The sequence below is a fragment of the Telopea speciosissima genome, chromosome 11 (genome assembly GCF_018873765.1).
Source record: "Telopea speciosissima isolate NSW1024214 ecotype Mountain lineage chromosome 11, Tspe_v1, whole genome shotgun sequence".
Classification (NCBI taxonomy): Eukaryota; Viridiplantae; Streptophyta; class Magnoliopsida; order Proteales; family Proteaceae; genus Telopea; species Telopea speciosissima.
In genome coordinates this window covers 7099250-7116724 of record NC_057926.1, presented here as the reverse complement: position 1 = coordinate 7116724, position 17475 = coordinate 7099250, and the positions used below count along the sequence as shown (strand labels likewise).

The following is a 17475-nucleotide window of genomic DNA, read 5'->3' as shown; positions in this document are numbered from 1 at the left end:
GGGGGAGGGGAATAAGAAATAGGGCGCATGACCTCTATCCGGGAGCACATCTGCACCCAAACACATGGGGCAGGACAGGCAGGATTTTGGACATTCAGGGGAGTCAAGCAGGTCATTTCGCCCACCCCATGTGTTTGGGTGCACCTTGGGCCCCCGATGCAGAGAACTTTTATCCCTATAAGAATAGGGTTGATGTTCTCTATGCCGCAGCATAAGCTACTGTGCCCAGACACATGGGATGGGTATTTCTGCCATTCAGGGGGCAAAGCGGTCATTTTGCCACCTTCCATGTGTCTGGGCACAGCCTGCTTCCTCGGCAGAGAGAACATTTGGCCATAAGAACATGCATTATACCAGAAAAAACCATTACAAAATTAACATCTCATATATAACAGTATAAAATAAGAATTAAGTATTGTGTAACTGAAAGAAATCAGTACAAAATTAACATCTCATATATAATAGTATAAAATTTGGCAACTTGAGAAATCTCATACCTTCAGGTACTCTTAATTTACTAGCTACCTGAAATATTAGCACAGATTTCTAATCAAGAAGGATAAGCCTTGTTATTCAGTTATCTCCTATCAAATCATGTTAGAAAATGTTTATATTAGTTAGAAAGAAAGTTCCCTATGAGGGTCTGTATCACCCACACCCAGACAAATAGAGGGTGAAATGACTGCCCCACCCTATGAAAGGTGAAAATCCTGCCACCCATAATGTCAACATGCGCACTCCCATTGGCCCTGTGCGCAGGGGCCATGCTCCCCCCACAGAGAACACCGACTCTATTAATTATTATCACTGTTATCCTGTTGTTTTAACACCCCTGAAATGCCCTTGAAGTGTTCAAGATGAAAGGATATCCTGTTGTTTTAACACCCCTGAATTGCCTTTGAAGTGTTCAAGATGAAAGGTTATCCTGTTGTTTTAACACACCTCTCTCTCTCTCTCTCCCTCCTTCCCTACCTACCTACAAGAAAACTTTCTTTCCAAGTAGCATACCTGTTAGACTAAATGGAGGGGTGTCATACTCCGAAAGTCCATGTCTAAAGGGAGAAAACTAATTATGTGAAATTATTTAGAAAGCAAATGCAAATTTTGTAGCAAACATATAATGAGCAAAAAAGGTGAGACAGATGAATGTCGTCATTGCCAAATCACTAGGATCACAAAGAACTATGAAAATCAAGCCTTGGTCACTCGTTTCAATTGGCAACATGAATGATCTTCAACATACACATTTGACCACAGACACACCTAATGCTAAGACACTTAAAAAAAGGGCGGGGTGGCTTGAACGGAGCTCAAGTGTTAATCAACTTGGATCACTTCTATCAAGTTTCAGGGTCCAAGCACACAACTTCTGCTAGTGGCGAAGCTCTTTCGAATTGAAGCAACTGTTTTAACAATAATTCTTCAATGCCGTTTTTTCTAGGAATAATATTCATCGTCTCAAGCACTGGCGAATTGGCAAGGATAAATCTAATGAGTACCAATTCAATTTCCATGCCAAAGAGTTTAGAAAATTTCACAACCCGAAGTTTGTTGAATGTAGACTTCAACTGATCCTTTGCTTTTTGCAGATCCATGACAGGAACAATTGCAGAATCCCTATTATGCCAGAGCTGGAGGATTGGAAAAGTTTATGAGAGCAAAGAACCATAGGAAGGCAAAATGAAAAAGAATGGTGCTCAAGTAAGTTACCAAGATTTCAAGCTCTTGCAAATTAGGGGAGCTATTAAGTAAATATATAGCAACTAAAATCTCTTTCATATCCTTCGCATTTAATGGTAAGGATATGCTCTTCAAATGATCATAAGTAGAAGGAAGCCTCCTAGGCACATCATCAACAGCTAAAGACTGTAATAGAATGAAAGCAAAAGTAAATGTAAAAGATTGTGTGCCAATTGCTGAGTAAATATGAAAATCACAAGGTTTTATTACCTGTAGAAACCAGCCTCCCATGACAAGCTTTTGAATACCGAGTAGAGAGCCAAGAATGTTGCTAATATTGCAGGTTCTCCGTTGGTCAGGACGAGCCACAGTTGTTGCATAAAATCTTGCATAATCTAAAAGTCTCAAATCTTTGAGGCACATAGCAATGAATTCTCCATAGATATGCAAGTACTTGAGTTTTGGATTGCTAAGTTCAATAAGAATAGGACCATCGATATCAATCAATGTCAACCTTTCTAGTTGAGGGCAGGTAGAAACCAAACATTTCAATGTCGGATCAGAGAGTGTAACTTTTTGAAAAACCAGACTTGTGAGACAGCTAAAGCCTTTGAAGCTTACAGGAGGCACAATTACACAACCAACCAGTTTTAGATGAATCAGTTGTCTAAAGGAGAATAAACGTGGAGGAACAATATGACGCTCGGATTTAGAAACCTGAAGTTCAAATTTTGTCAAAGAATTTGATGAGAGGTAAAGAATCCAACTTTCTATCTCTGGACAGGTTTGCAACTGCGAACTACAGATCTTGAATGTCAGAATTGGGCCTCTATGAAGTAGGAGAACATGATTGATAATTTTCACAAGTTTATTATGATGAAGTGAACCATTAGAAACTGGTATACATTCATCATTGAATATGAGATGTGGAATTGAAATCCATTTGTATCTCCACTTAGTCGATAGGACACTGGTCCTCACGACATCTCTCATTGACAAACGTGAAAAGATGTTTTCTAGTATACTTTCTGGCAGATTATTCAACATGTCTTGAGTTGAACAAGGACCCATTTCCATCCTGCAGTGGTTAATAGTTTGATAAACACTTTGTAATTGAAACCAGATTTCTGATATCATAAAAGACTACATAAAACCAACGAAAGCTTCTACTCCTATCAACAGTACAGCTATTGCAATTTATGACAGAAATGCATATTATTACCAAACAGGAACAATAGCCCCATAAAGCTACACTGAAATAGCTAAAATTAATTCATCTCCCTAAAGAATGAGACTTGAAATCCTTCTCTTTGTTTACAGGACCCCAGTAGTCATATTGTAATCTAAAATCTGATTTTGGAGCCCAGCTCACGCATGATCAGTCACATTAAGAATCCAGAATCTGAATTTAGAGACCATCTCTGGCTCAACCCTGTTTGTAGGACCAATTGCCACTTCATTGATTCAGAATAGATTTTAATCTCTTCAATTCTTACTTTAACAAGTACATAATCCCACATCCTTAAACAACCTGGGACTTCTAACAAAGAGGATAAAAGGAGAATCAACTGAAAACGAGAAGAAGAAGAAGAACAGGAACGAAAAGAACCCCCAAAAGTACCGGAGACAGATAGAATTGAACCTGAACGGAAAGCACGGAATGAACCCTAAAATGTACCGGAAACAGAAAGGATCAATCCTGGACGAAATAGCTGCACTTTCCCTGCAATATACCATCAAAAAGAAGAATATTTTAGTTTATTTAGTAGTTCTAAGAAAAAGAAAGACCTATAGTTGAAGTGATCCTACCAGTTACCCATGATCGTCTTCACTGTAAGAAGTGTAAGCTTCCTCCTTGTCCTCAGAACCCAACCAAGAACACTGTGAGTGAAACCAAAATGTAATCAAGCATATAGACTTTATGTCGTGCTTTCCCTTTCAACTCTTCAAAAAAGTCTTGATGTGTTGACTGAGAAAAGAAACAATGGAAAATTACATGATTAGCTACTTTTGGGTTTTCATTTAAAAAACTGTCCACCTTATATTTGAATTAACAAAAATAGATAAAAACAAGTTAAGGTTTATAAAACTGGATAAAATAGTGTCTCTCCCTCCAACATTTACTTTTTTAGACATTTTTATCCCTGTCAGTGCCTTCTTGCCTAGGCATCTTCCGTTCCTTGCAACCCTACCCTTGTCCCAGCTACCGCCATTCTCTGCTACCCCAAGTAATAGAAGGAAAAAAAAGAGATTTTTTCAGAAGGAAGGAGAGTCACTGTTTTGTCTAATTTTGTAAAACTAAACTTATTTTTGTCTATTTTGGCTAACTCAAACATTGGGTGGACAATTTTGTAAATGAAAACCCAAAAATAGCTAATCATGTAATTTTCCCAAAAAATAAATCTGTCAAACGGTTTTTGAATGGCCAAATGGGTTTAGAATCAATTCATTTATTAGGTCCAAAAGAAATAAAAAATTGGGCTATGGTTTTTGAACCGCCAAATGGGCTTAAAATCAACCCATGGTTTTTATCTATTTTTGTTAATTCAAACATAGGGTGGACAGTTTTGTAAATGAAAATCCAAAAGTAGCTAATCATGTAATTTTCCTTTTTTTTTTTAAATATGTATATCCCAAGGAGAGTTATCTCTCAATTGTTAAGTGTTTGTCTTTGCTATAGACTAATTATTTCTTCAATGCCCTTGCCAGGAAGGGTTTGGATTGGAACCATAGTTAGTAAATACTCATACGAAGAAAAAAATGTGGATTTTAAATAATGAATTGTAGGTTTTTTTTTTCTTGCGAGAGCATTTTGTCAGTTTACCCCTTGTTTTTAATGTTGTTAATCCTACACTGACAGAATGGGGGGCATGTGTTAACTTTTAAGAGCCTCAGGGGGCACGTAGAATTTTCCAAAATTGAGAAGTGTTTTTGTAATTATGTAATACCTCAGGAGAGGTATGTGAAAATTTCCCTAATTTTAATTGTAATTTATTACAAATGCCTATATTTTCTCAAATTGCATAGATGTAATAACATTTTCATAATTAGTCTAATGGCATTTTGTAATTTTTGGTTATTGAGTAATGGATAGTAATGGCATTTACGAAATGAGTTAATTATGATGGCAATGACATTTCTATAAATATTGATAGCAGTGTTAAGAAATTGTTCCGAAACAGAAACGCCATTGTTGTTATTTTTTTGTTCTGGAATAGGTTTTCCAAATGCTAATCTAGAGCCAAAGAGCACAATTCCAAAACAAACTGGCAAAGAACAGCATTACTAGAACAGAAACATTACCAAACGCAGCCTGAATGACTAAGCATGACTGAAGTTGTTCTATGTTTAGAAATTAAAAAATGGGAAAAAGAACCCTACCTAGTCACGTGCGTCGCACGGCTCCTACGTCTAGACACAGGGCTGCGCAAAATAACTGCCGTGCCCTTGGGGAATTTCGGTTTTCCATGGGGATGTGGCAACCATTTCACGTGGCCCTGTGTCTAGACGCAAGACCTAGACTCCACATGCGACCAGGTAGCATTCTTTTCCCCTTAAAAAATTAGAAGGTCCAAGATTGCATAATCTGTGTTTTTTTTTTTTTTTTTTTTTTAGATTTAGCTAGTGCATGATTTCCAAACCTTATCCTATGGATCGATGTGGTCTAAATTGGGCTACAAAATATGCAATTCCCCTATTCGTGTAGATGTTGCCCTGAGGTTGAAAAAAGAAACAAAAAATGAATTCTCATCTAAGGCTTGAGATAAGAATAAAACTGTAAACTGTTTACCAGGTAAGAAACTGTTTTGCAAATAGAGAAAACCGAGATTAGAGAAGATAAGCTGAAAACTGTTTATTACAGATTGACCCTAAATAAGGTAATAACTAAAAGATTACAGAACAGTACATAGAAACCGAACTTAATTAGCTTTGCCTAATTTAGATAAGAATGTTTGTAAAATGTTGACTTTTCGTCCATTTCTTAAAGAATTGGGAGGCAATTAGAGATGACCTGCTGGGTCTTTGAGATGAGGATGGCAGGGTGTCACCACTCATAATATAGAGAAATCCTTCATGCCAGCTTTCCACCCTCCTCTCTCAAGTCCCAATTGCAATTACTGAGATTGTTGAGAGCTATTAGAAGGTTTGGTTTTGTAAGAAAATTATAGAATTAAGTGCAGAGAAAGGCATATGTGCAATGGCTACCACAATCAAGTCTACTTTTGCCAATTCTATATCTTCCCATGATGAAGCTCTCATCCAACAAATCAAGAACAAGCAGCATGGCACAAAGTTTAGAGATTTCAACTTCAAACCTTTGATGCATTTGGTGCAGGACATCTTCCATCATTCACTCTTCTCTTCTTCTGGATCTGTATGTGCCTTTTCTTTCTTTCTTTCTTTCTTTTTGGATTAATTTTAAAGAATGAACCAAACATTTTTGTTTTTTAAACTCTCATGTTAAAGATTGGGCAAGAAGAGTCGAGTTCTGGGAGCACAAACCCAATTGAGAAACTTGAGTTGCAGAGTCACCTTCGTAATACAATTCACAGGCTAGCTTGGGAGGTAAATTTAAATAGATAAACCCTAAAACTTGTTCTTGTAAGCCCTGCAACCTCGATTGGGATCCTCTAGCATTAATGCTGATTTATAATTTGATATCAGTACTAAGTACTAAATGATCATACATTTAAGATGGAAATTGCAGATAACATGCAAATGTAGACACAGAAAAGATGTGCATGAAACAACACTAGTCTTATTGGATTTGCTAAATGAATACTCATGGGAGGGGAAGATAGTACTCATATTAAGTGCATTTGCCATGACATATGGAGAGTTTTGGGTCACTGCAGCACAACCAATATTATTTCCTGGAAACCCTCTTCTGCAATCACTTAGTATACTCAAGCAACCCCCTTGCCTCATCAAGCTAATTACACAAACTACATCATCATCATCATCATCATCGTCACCAGTAGCAGCAGTAAACCAAATAACGTCGCGTTTTGAAGCCCTACAGATTTTAGTAGAACAAATGTTGGATGTAGCCAATTACATTATGGAGCTGAAAGAACACAAAGTTCATCATAATGTAGATGAAATGTCTACAGAAGAAGCTGTTCAGCTTGCATCTTACCTGATCATTGCAAGTGTGGTTACCTGCATCTCTTCTAACATGGCATTGCTTAAGATCAGTACTGATCAGCAGTAAGTATTCCCTCAACCTTCCTTCCTTCCATCTTTAAAAGATTTTATTTATATATAACATAATATATTTGTTGTAAGTTAATATTTATGCCTCCAGATCATACAGCACCAGTTTAGAAACTGATATCCAACTATTCAAGAAGTTCCACAACATGCTGGCTCCTGTTCATGAGTATCTACATGAACAACTTTACAATACTACAGATCATCACAAAGGTTTGAATAGCTACTTATACTACTAATAAAAAATTCCGAATTTATTTATACAGTTATTTTTGCTTTAGGTTGGGAAACATTCAATCCACCCAAATGAAAATTAAATAAAACTGACCAATGGACCGATAACACCGATTGAAACCAACCGTTTGGATCAAAACCGAAAAAATCCAATAATTTTTTTTTTCTTTTTTATATATGAAGAACCAAAGCTATTAGTTTCGGTTTGGCTTTTGTAGACCGAACACTTAATCGGTCCAGTTTCAGCTTGATCTACTATAATGTAAAAAATATCTATATTAAAAAAAAAAAATAACAAATGGACCAAACCATTTTGCACCTCTAAATGTGTTTTAGAAGATTCCCTCCATAGAGGAAGAAAAAACCAAAAGCTTCAATGGGAATTCCTTAATTGTAAGAATCACACAGTTAAACAGAATCTGTGTTGAAACTTGAAAGGGGGCAAACAAAAGATAAATTATTCAAATCCATATTGAAAAAAAAAATCTAGACTCATTCATTGTTACCACAGAAAGAAGGAATTGAAAATTTCCAGAGAAATGATTACTTACCCCCTTTATGCTTTTCAGTTATTTGAAACTGTGATTCCTTCTACTTTGTTAAATAAAATTTATTTCAGAGTTATCAGTCTTATAGTTCCAATTCTGTCCAGGCAATGGAGATAAACAAAGTGCTCTAAGACCTCATGACAATTCAAAGAAAGCAAAGACCAATGATACTGTTCTATATCATGCACGGCGACAACTGCCTCATGCACCACTTCAACAGCCCCATGCACCACTTCAACAGCCCCGCTGGAGATTTTGACGAATTCTGTGTTCACCAAAACTCACTGGCCACCCTTTCTTCTTTTTTTTTTTTTTTTGGTGCTCTTAGATGAATTACATCTATGACTTCATGGAAATTTCATGGGCATATAAGCTAATGAAATTAGTACAGGTTACTGGTGTTATAGTTTTGGAATGTATTGGCAGCTTATACCCAATTCATTTAATGGTTTATATGGACACAGAAAGGCAACTGTCATACCTTCGCTATTCTATCAGTTTTTAAGCTCCACACTTCTACCAACTGCACTAGGTACTAGGCAATAACTTTGCTAAGAGGTTCTCCTACTAAACATTTTCTTGAATATAGTTTCAAGTCTGGCCAAGCTACAGCAGGTCATCTGGGGTTGGCTTGAAACCATGAACCTTGTACGCATTCAAGGTTGTGCTAAATCACCATCCAGACACCAAACCTACGTTAGGCCTAATCTTTTTCTTGTCAAGGTAAAGCAACATTCTGGAGCTGGTGTTATACATGACAAAACTGCCTGTCTTAGGAAAGCAAAGTCCATCCTTGGCTCTGCAGTGAAACTCTTTGCTTCTTTTAGTTAATTAAGGTTTAATCTTAGGAAGAGAAGCAAATCAGTTCCAATAGTTTATTATATTTTGTTCTGCTTCTTTGCTATTGAGATCACCATCTATCCAGTTATAAGGGCGATTTACAGTGCAAAAATGTGAGAAACATGCTACAATGCATGTCCTTTCCCCACCAAGAAACACAAAATTTCTAACCACTTGCCATGTGACAAAGATGGATGTGGGTTGGTCCACATGATAGATGACTGCACCCATCTCATAAGTCAAATTTAATTTGAGCCCAGAATAAGCAATAGTAGTTAAAAGTGAGATACCATTTTCAGAATGATTGGATAATTCAAATCTAGTGGCCACTTTGTAATCTGATCACCTTGGGCTTTCCTTTGATGTAAACATGGAAAATAAAATTAAGACAGACTTCAGTAAAATATATTTGGATGCTTGAGTGCTCTCCCATAAATGTTACCCAAGTTGATTGCCCGAGACTTCTTTAACAACAAATGGGAACTTTTGTTTTGGGGTGAATACAAATTGGAACTTAAAAACAATTATGAAATGTGAATGTATATTCTTAAAAAAAAAACTCAATCTGAGTTCTCAGACTTACAATCAGAGAGAAATTTATCAGATTTTAAAGATTATTAATTAGGAAGAAGGGTAATGCCATGCAATTTACCCAGAACCCCTTCCACCATGCCAACCAGAAATTGGCTGCAAAGACAAGGAAAAGTGAGGAGTTGCCTAAAATGCAATGAAACTACCTGCAACCATGAAGCCTCCAACTTGAACCATGAAAAAACAGATTGGAAACCATAATCCATGATATTAACTCCCCCCCCAAAAAAAAAAAATTTCTGGTAGTAATAATACTCCATTAATCCGAAACAACCAAGGCCTGAAACATGAAACCCGGAAAAGGCTATCCCCACTCCTGTTTTTGCTAGTTACAGAGAAAGATCCTATATCTGAAATAACTTTCATGCAATGAAATGGACTCTCTAAGTCCTGGAACTAACAAATCAGAATTGGAGGTAGCTGTTCCAATTCAGAGCGAGCAATATGGTTGACATAGGACACCAATTTTTGACATACCATCAATCCATAGCATCCTCCACCAATTCAACAGTAAAATGACCAAATCAACCGTCCACGTGGCAGAATAAACTGCCAGACCAAAACATTTTACACAATAAAACAGATGGGCCTGTGGTAAGAATAAAATGATCTTTAAAAAGAGATAGGCAGACACTTCTTCTCTATAATGTTACGCAGTCTGATATCCAGAGAATAGGAATAACAGATGCAAATAGGCTCAAGGGTTTACTGTTATATGCTATACTAACAGCACTAAATAATGAAAAAGAAGTTCAGGTATGTAAACAGAATAGGAAATTAATATAGAGAAAATCGGATCTAGTTTGAGTAACAGATTACAGAATAGCTAAATAGATCTGATAAATAACCAATCCAAGGAAAGACTATGTGATATGTTGTCCCAAGGTTATATATCTTAAAGTGTTCGCTACTAAAAATAGAATTGGGTATTTTGTTCACATGATTGACACGTCCTATATTTTTGAAATGTGATTCAAAGATATAGATATGAGTATTCATATTGCATGTGTATCAAACTGAGTAATTTGAGAATCTTGAATGGATTACCGTCAAATGTTTTAAGTAACAAGATTCTTTATGATAGTGTTGGTTCCCATACTTGAGAGGTCTTTATCGTTGCAGTTGCACCTTATGCATTTTGGTGTATCAAAGGTTGATGCCTACACTGGCTATACCAGTTTGGATTCGCCTACCTGGTCTGCCGTTTCATCTCTAGGCCAGTAAAGCTTTGAGCCTGATAGGTAATGCCATTGGCACCCCAATCTACTCTGACTGTCTTAACCAATCCAAGGAAAGACTATCATTTGCAAGAATCTGTATTGAGATCCAAGCTTCATCAGAGTTATAGCACACTATCTCCATTTGTCAAGAGGATGGGGCTAGTTTTGACCAAGAAGTTGTCTTTGAAGGAGGACTCCTCATTGTGCTTCCTGCATCTCTTTTTTCCATTCCACTGGCCAATGTAGAAGCTTTGACTCATCCCCTCCTCTGAGGCGTGGAAGTTCAAAGGCTGGCACCACCATTGGGGTCTGTCCTCTAGGCTCTGCTTACTTACATTGGCCGGCCGTGCATGGCATTCTGTCGTTTCTGGTGGGGGTTACGGCCTTGGGGGGAGGAAGGCCTCCCTATTGTTGAGGGTCCTCACAAGTCTTCGGATGCTGGCAGGTGGCTGTGCAGGGTGGCAACCTCAATACTTTCCCTTCTCATGTTAATTTGGTTGTCGGCGCCTCTACCCCCAAGAGTCGATCCTATTTAGTGAATGATCCTTCTGATTCCCCCAGTTTGCCGCCTCCCATCTTCATAGGTGGTGTGCCCCATGCAAATCAATTTGACGTGTTGGCATCCCTTGAGTCAGACAAGGTTGGAGAAAGGGCCCCTGACCATTTGAGTGGGCTTGATTGTAAGTCACTTGTGCCAGCCCAGGTCTCTAGGGGAGACTCTGGATCGAATTATCCCACTCATACCTTACCCAATAAGAGACGCAAAACGTGTCGCCCCAAAAGCCAAGTGCCTGAGCCGTTGTCTCCCACGTACCTTGTTCCATCTCTTGAGGTGGCACCAGGCTGTGTTGTGGGCGAAGAAACTTCTGTTGTGGTTGCTCCTCAGGAGTTACCATCGTGGCCAACTCCATTGCTAGTCTTGATTTTGTCGTAGATTTAGTGGATGCTAGGGATGTGTCGAGCCTTTTTGAGGAAGAGTCTGGTGATTCTTCTCTTCCTCCCTCCTCCACAAGGTAGTCCCATATCAAGTGTTTGTTCCAAGAATCCTTGAGCAGTGAGGACGAGTTGTCTTACCCACCAGAAACCTTCCATCTTGAGCCCCAGGTCCTTAAAGGTTGTGTGCCCTCCTCTCTGCGCCCCTTCCCCCCCCCCCCCAAACCCTCCCTGGCAGTGGTTCGGCATCCTTCACTTGTGCACTCTCTCCTTCCTCCTCAGTCCAAGGGCAGAGCCAGCACCCTCTGCTACATCTGCTGACCTATGTACTCCTTCCTTCAACCAGGACTCTACTCAAAGTCGTGAACGTAGGAGTACTCACCAGCAATCACCTCGTGACTGTCCCTCAGGTAGGTCTCCAAGAGCCCGATTCTCCTCCTCAATCTTTGTTTGTCTTATGAATAAATTTGTGGATTGGAATACAAGGGGATTAAACACCTCACATAAGCAAGCTGAGGTTAAGAATCTCCTCAGCCAATCGCATGCTTCTCTTTGTGTGTTAATTGAGACTAGGGTTAAGGCCAGCTTTGCCCCTCAAGTCATTTCTCGGTTAGCCCCAGGATGGAAATTCTGCAACAACTATTCTTTGCATCGAATGGCAAGTTATGGTGCACATGGGACCCCTCCAAGGTCCTGGTTATTTTGATTTCTTCCACTTCCCAACTTATCCGTTTGTGGGTTTCTGATGTTGAAGAAACCTCTAGTTGCTACTTGACTAATGTTTATGATTCTAATCATACTAATGAGCGAGCTGTCTTGTGGACTGATTTTTGTGACCTCGTTGTTCATTCGAAGATAATGTTTGGGTGGGCATTGGCTGGCGACTTCAACATTGTTCACTTTGTTCATGAGAAATCCGAGGAGCTCCCATTGATGTAGATGAGGTTAGGGGGTATAACTGCTGTCTTGATGATGTGGGTGTATCGGATCTGAAATGGTGAGGCTGCAAATTCACTTGGACTATAAGAGGAATGGTGATTCAATGGTGGCCTGTAAGCAACCTTTGCCTCTTCGGGCATCTCTGATCATTTTCCTATTATCCTCCAAGTAAAGCCTTATGTGTTTGCAGGTCCCAAGCTCTTCAAGTTCTTTGACATGTGGGCTACTCATGAGAACTTTCTTTAGGTTGTGAGGGATGCTTGGGAGAAGCTTGTTCTTCAAAATCACTCTCCCCTCCTTGCCTTTGCTCATAATTTAAGGGAGGTGAAGTATGCTCTCAAAACTTGGAATAGTTCCTCGTTTGCTAACATTACTGGCTCCGTTAATTGCTGTAAATTGGATCTTGAGTCAGTCTAGAGGCAGCTCCATGCTAACTTAGGGAATTCATATTTGATCGAGGAGGAGAGATCCCTTTCCTTTAGCTTTTGTGATCTTCTTCACTGGGAAGAAAGCTTCTACAAGCAGAAATCTAATGTTATCTGGCTTCAGTTGGGCGATTCCAACTCCTCCTCCTTCAACAGATCCTTAAGGGTGAGACAGAATGCCTCTTCTATCAATTTCCTTAAATGCAGAAGTGGCCAGCTAACTGAGAACATGGAAGAGAAAAGAAATGGTGGATTACCACATGGGTATCTTCAGTCCCTCTTACTTACCTATTAGGGTTTACCCTCCCTCTGGTCTACTTGATAAAGTTCTTTTTGAGGACTCTCTTGGGCTCCTCGCCTCCATTCCGGATAACGAAGAGATAATTGCAGGAATCAGAGCTCACAAAACCAACAAAGCCCCTAGTCCTGACAGATTCAGTATGGGTTTCTTCACTTCTGCCTGGGAGATCATTAAGGACAACCTTGTTCAGGCTATTCGGAGCTTTTTTGAGGGCCCCAATCAAGTCAAGAAGGTAAATTAAAGTTTCGTATATCTTGTAAATCAAACTTTCTAATGTCTTGTCCCTAAAGTGGAGGGTGTCTGTTCTACTGCTGACTTCCATCCTATTGCTCAGCGTAACCTTTTATACAAGTTTGTCACCAAAATCTTAGCTAATCGGCTGAAGAAAGTTGTTGCAGAGCTGGTTAGTCCTAATCAGTCTGCATTCATTGAAAGGAGATGCATTTCTGATAATATCCCTCTGTGCACTGAGCTGATTAGGGGTTTTGACAGAAAATCTCACCCCTTGGCTGCCTTGCTGAAGCTAGACATCCATACGGCCTTTGATTCGGTCATGTGGGACTTCATCAAGGATATTTTGTATATGATGCACTTCCCCCCGAAATTTGTGAATTGGGTGTATTGGTGCATCTCTTCTGCTCAGTATTCGGTGTTGATTAATGGCAATGTTGTGGGGTTCTTTGCTGGTACGGGGGCATTCATCAGGATTGCCCCTTATCCCCCTTCTTATTCACTCTTGTCATGGAGATCATGTCACGCAAGCTCCGCATCCTTGTCGACTAGAAGATTGTGGATACTTCCCACAAATGAAAAGCTCTCAAGTTATCCCACCTTGCTTTTGCAGACGACCTTGTTATTTTCTCCAACGCAAAACTCTCCTCCCTCTCTACAATTTGAATGTTGTTAACTTTTTTAGTGCTACGTCTGACCTCTCAATGAATAGGTCAATACTAGATTTGGTATTATTTCTATTTCTATTTCAATTTCAGTTTGATTTCATGAAATAGTCAACAAATAGATTTTTGGTCAAGAAATTGAAATTGTTTTGGTTGCATCAATATGAAATATTTAAGAATAAGAAATCCTTTTGGTAGTTCAATTTATGAGAATAAATTCTCTATATTTCTTTGGGAGAGGGTGGGGGGGCAAAGGCAGGTGCAGGGCTGGGAAGGGGGTGGCGGTGGCGGTGGTGGTGGTGATGGTGGTGGTGATGGTGAAATTGGTGGTGACAGCGAGGTGGGTCATGGTGGTGGTGAGACCATTAGGAAAAGAAGAACGGTTGTGTTTTATTTTTAACATGAAATTACTGCTTTGCCCATCAAATTAACCACGTGGTCATTAAAGAGCAAGAGTGAAATCAATTTCAATTTCAAAATTGAAACAGCTCCTCAGCTATTGAAGAATTTCTATTCTATTTGATTTCTATTTCATTGAAATAAGGTGCAAAAATCAAACCAAACAATTTTTGAAATAGAAATCATACCAAATCAGGCGCCAGTCTGCTCTATTCTTGGTTGGAGCGTCTGATGAGATACAGGAGCATTTATGTTCCTTAACTGCGATCTCCCTAGGTCATTTCCCCATCAAGTACCTATGCCTTCCTCTCATCGCCTCCAAGCTATCGGCCGACCACTGCACTCCTACTCTTGATCCTCTTTGTAAGAAGCTCCAGCTTTGGAAAGCTAGACAGTTATCATATGCAGGCAGAGCGGAACTTGTTCAGGCAGTTAGCAATCTTCTTACATCTATTGGTCTGGGGTTTTTGGTCTGCCTCCATTATTAAGCAGCTAGAATCCCTACAATGAGTGCATTCTTATAGAACTATGGAAGGGCAGTGACAATAACGGGTTCCTTCATAACTATCAGCTGGGACTCTGTGTAAGCCTAAATCTGGGGGAGGGCTTGGACTTTTCAGATTAAAGGAGTTTTGTTTATCGGGTGTTCTTAAACTGGTTTAGAAGATTGCCTCCAGACATCCGAGCATCTGCTCAGACTGGATCTATGCTTGGTCCCTTAAGGAGGACTCTATTTGGTCAGTCTCTTGTACCTCTGATTCCTCTTGGATCTAGAAGAAGATGCTTAAGCACAGGCAGCTTGTGAGAGATGTGATCAAGTCCAATATGGATGATGGTGCTAACACCCTTCTTTGGCTTGATCCTTGGCATCCCCATGGAGTTCTCAATTCTTATGGCGATTGTATCAAGTATGATGTTGGCTCTGATCGCATGACTACGGTGTCTTCCATCATGGTTGGCGAGCACTGGAATCCTGGTCCCTCCCCCTGCCCACTTTTGTGGGATGCTTGATCAGCCCTCCCAAGTATCCGCAAAAGGCTTGTAGATAGTGGTGATTTGGTGAGTTGGATTGCTTACAACTCAGGTCTCTTCTCTTCCCTTTCTGCTTGGGAGTTGGTCCGTTCTCATTGCCCTTAGGTTCCTTAGTCTGTAGTTGTTTGGTTCCCTGGCCATCTTGCCTGGCACAGATTTATGACTTGGCATGCACTATCCCATGACTTACTGACCCAGCCGTTCCTTTTTTTTTGGGGGGGGGGGGGACTTTGGGGGGGGGGATATCCTATCTAACTACCCAATGGGACTTTAACTAAACCTGCAAGAGACACGAGGAAGTAGGGGGAAAGGGGGTGCCTTATGGCACAGTTGAAGATAGGAGAATCAAACCCATGACCTCCAGGGAACCTGTACTCTATTTGCAAGGCACCAATCAACTGAGCAAGCCCTTCTTCACTCTAAGCTTATTTCATCATCCTCCTCATGTGTCATATAATGGTATAGAGACTGATGTGCACCTGTTCTTTGAGTGTCCCATTCTCGTTCCATTTGGATGAGGATTGTTAGGATGTGTTGGCCGATTCCTAGAAGCATCCTCAGTTTGGAACAGGAATGGATATGGGTTAAGTCATCCTTCAATAAATCGTGTTGTGACCTTGCTGGCAAGCTTTCTTTTTGCACCTCAGTTTACCATGTTTGGTATGAAAGAAACCTTAGAAGACGGACTAACAAATCAAAAACTCAGCAGCAAATAAGGGACTCCATTGGTTTTTAGATTCATGAGAAATTGGGTTCTTCCTTAGCTGCTGTTCCTGACAACAGCAGAACCAGCCTTATTGCTTCTTGGGCATTATGTTATGTTTCCTTGCCCTCTTCTCCCCCTCCTTGGGTGGCTTCTCTGTATTCCTTGAGCTTTAAAAGGGCGTACCCAGTGCACGAGGCTCCCGCCACTTCGGGATCTGAGGAGGGTCACAATGTATGCAACCTTAACCCTGCTTTCACAAAGAGGCTGTTTCCAGACTCAAACTTGTGACCACTTGGTCACAATGGAGCAACATGATTTTCATGCTAGATATTGCAATGGAAGTGTGTAGACTGACTACATTTTATCAGAACAAAAAACCCATCAAGAACTTTCAGAAAATTATAGCAGGTCCAGACAAAAAGTTTGTAATAGCATGCATAAAAGAGAAAAGCAACTACAACTCAGCTTGAACTTTCAGAAACCCCAGAAGACTAATCGTCAAGACCTTGGCAATAATCCTTTCAAGTTCAAACAGAAAATATAAGGGCCTCCTTTAACATTTCCTTCTGACACTGACATGTTTTATTGCTAGGATGTGTCGGGCTGTCCTATGGAAAAGTACTGTTTAAAATCTTGGCCTAGTTGCATCAAGCAGGTTAAAAACTGAAACAGAATGAAGAAGTTGAATATTGAATAAGGAGAAAGAAACATATAACTAGAACATCATAAAAGGATCCAGATTCTACAGCCCCAAGGAGGGCGGAAAAAGATAAAGCTACCCAAGATACGGTTATAATTTGGACTTGACCTAGAGCAGTAAATGAGAATAGAGTAGAATAAGCAATAATGTAAGCATGCCAAAATAATGTTCACTGGTCCGAAAAAATCAGGATGACTTGTCAAAGAATTGAAAGATTGCTAACCACAGAGAACAAGAAACCCCTGATGTGTTGTGGATGGAAGCATCCACCCATTGTTCTTATTCTGACTATCATGGTGTAGAGTTGCATGAGCAAGTTCCTCCATGGTGAAAACTAGAAATGTACACAATGAAGCTCAATTGACTATACTTCTCTCTGAATCCCCTCATAGGCACGCTGTCAATGAACAGCTTGCAGATAAACCAGCCATAATCTTCAATATGTTCTTTTCTTAATAAAGGCGTTAAAGAATCCAAAAGGCCATCAAAATCCTCTTCCATGTTAAAACAAGGGGATTAATTGGAGATTTCACCAGCCTCATCAATCATATTTCATAATTGGGACAACTTCCTCTTTATACACTACCTCTTATACTTATGCAGAATAGAGAATGGTATCACAAGAATCTCAGTTAAGCACATTCCTTGTTTCCACTGAATACGGGGAAAGAATTATAAATCCCCTCAGTTAAAATTAAGCAAAACCTAAAAACATGCCCTTGTTTCCATGGGAGACAATTTAGAATCATAAATCCCCTCATGGATCAATAACATAAAGGAAAACAAAATTAAATATAAGAGCATAAATAAACTGAGT

The 17475-nt window shown here is 39.6% G+C and overlaps 1 protein-coding gene across 3 annotated transcripts; it reads right to left on the bottom strand.

Moving 5' to 3' along the window:
• Positions 1–1179: 1179 nt before the first annotated feature.
• LOC122644594 (F-box/FBD/LRR-repeat protein At1g13570-like) lies at positions 1180–3530 on the bottom strand. Of its 3 annotated transcripts, none has more exons than XM_043837973.1 (4): positions 3490–3530; positions 3323–3403; positions 1711–2758; positions 1180–1631 (listed from the first exon to the last, which is right to left on the bottom strand). In XM_043837973.1, the coding sequence occupies exons 1-4, from the start codon at positions 3498–3500 to the stop codon at positions 1341–1343; spliced, it is 1431 nt and encodes a 476-aa protein (XP_043693908.1). In that variant the 5' UTR covers positions 3501–3530; the 3' UTR covers positions 1180–1340. The 3 variants fall into 3 exon arrangements, with proteins under 3 accessions (XP_043693908.1, XP_043693909.1, XP_043693907.1); XM_043837974.1 differs by having other exon boundaries at positions 1711–1866; positions 1951–2758; positions 3323–3518; XM_043837972.1 differs by having other exon boundaries at positions 3323–3523.
• Between the last annotated feature and the right edge of the window lie 13945 nt (positions 3531–17475).

Excerpts from the sequence above, each read along its gene's own strand:
- LOC122644594 (XM_043837972.1), bottom strand. The coding sequence starts at position 3,417 with ATGGTATATTGCAGGGAAAGTGCAGCTATTTCGTCCAGGATTGATCCT. Across the intron at positions 2,759-3,322 it reads ATTCCGTGCTTTCCGTTCAG|GATGGAAATGGGTCCTTGTT; the intron begins GTTCAATTCTAT and ends TAACCACTGCAG. Across the intron at positions 1,632-1,710 it reads TGCAAGAGCTTGAAATCTTG|CTCTGGCATAATAGGGATTC; the intron begins GTAACTTACTTG and ends CCAATCCTCCAG.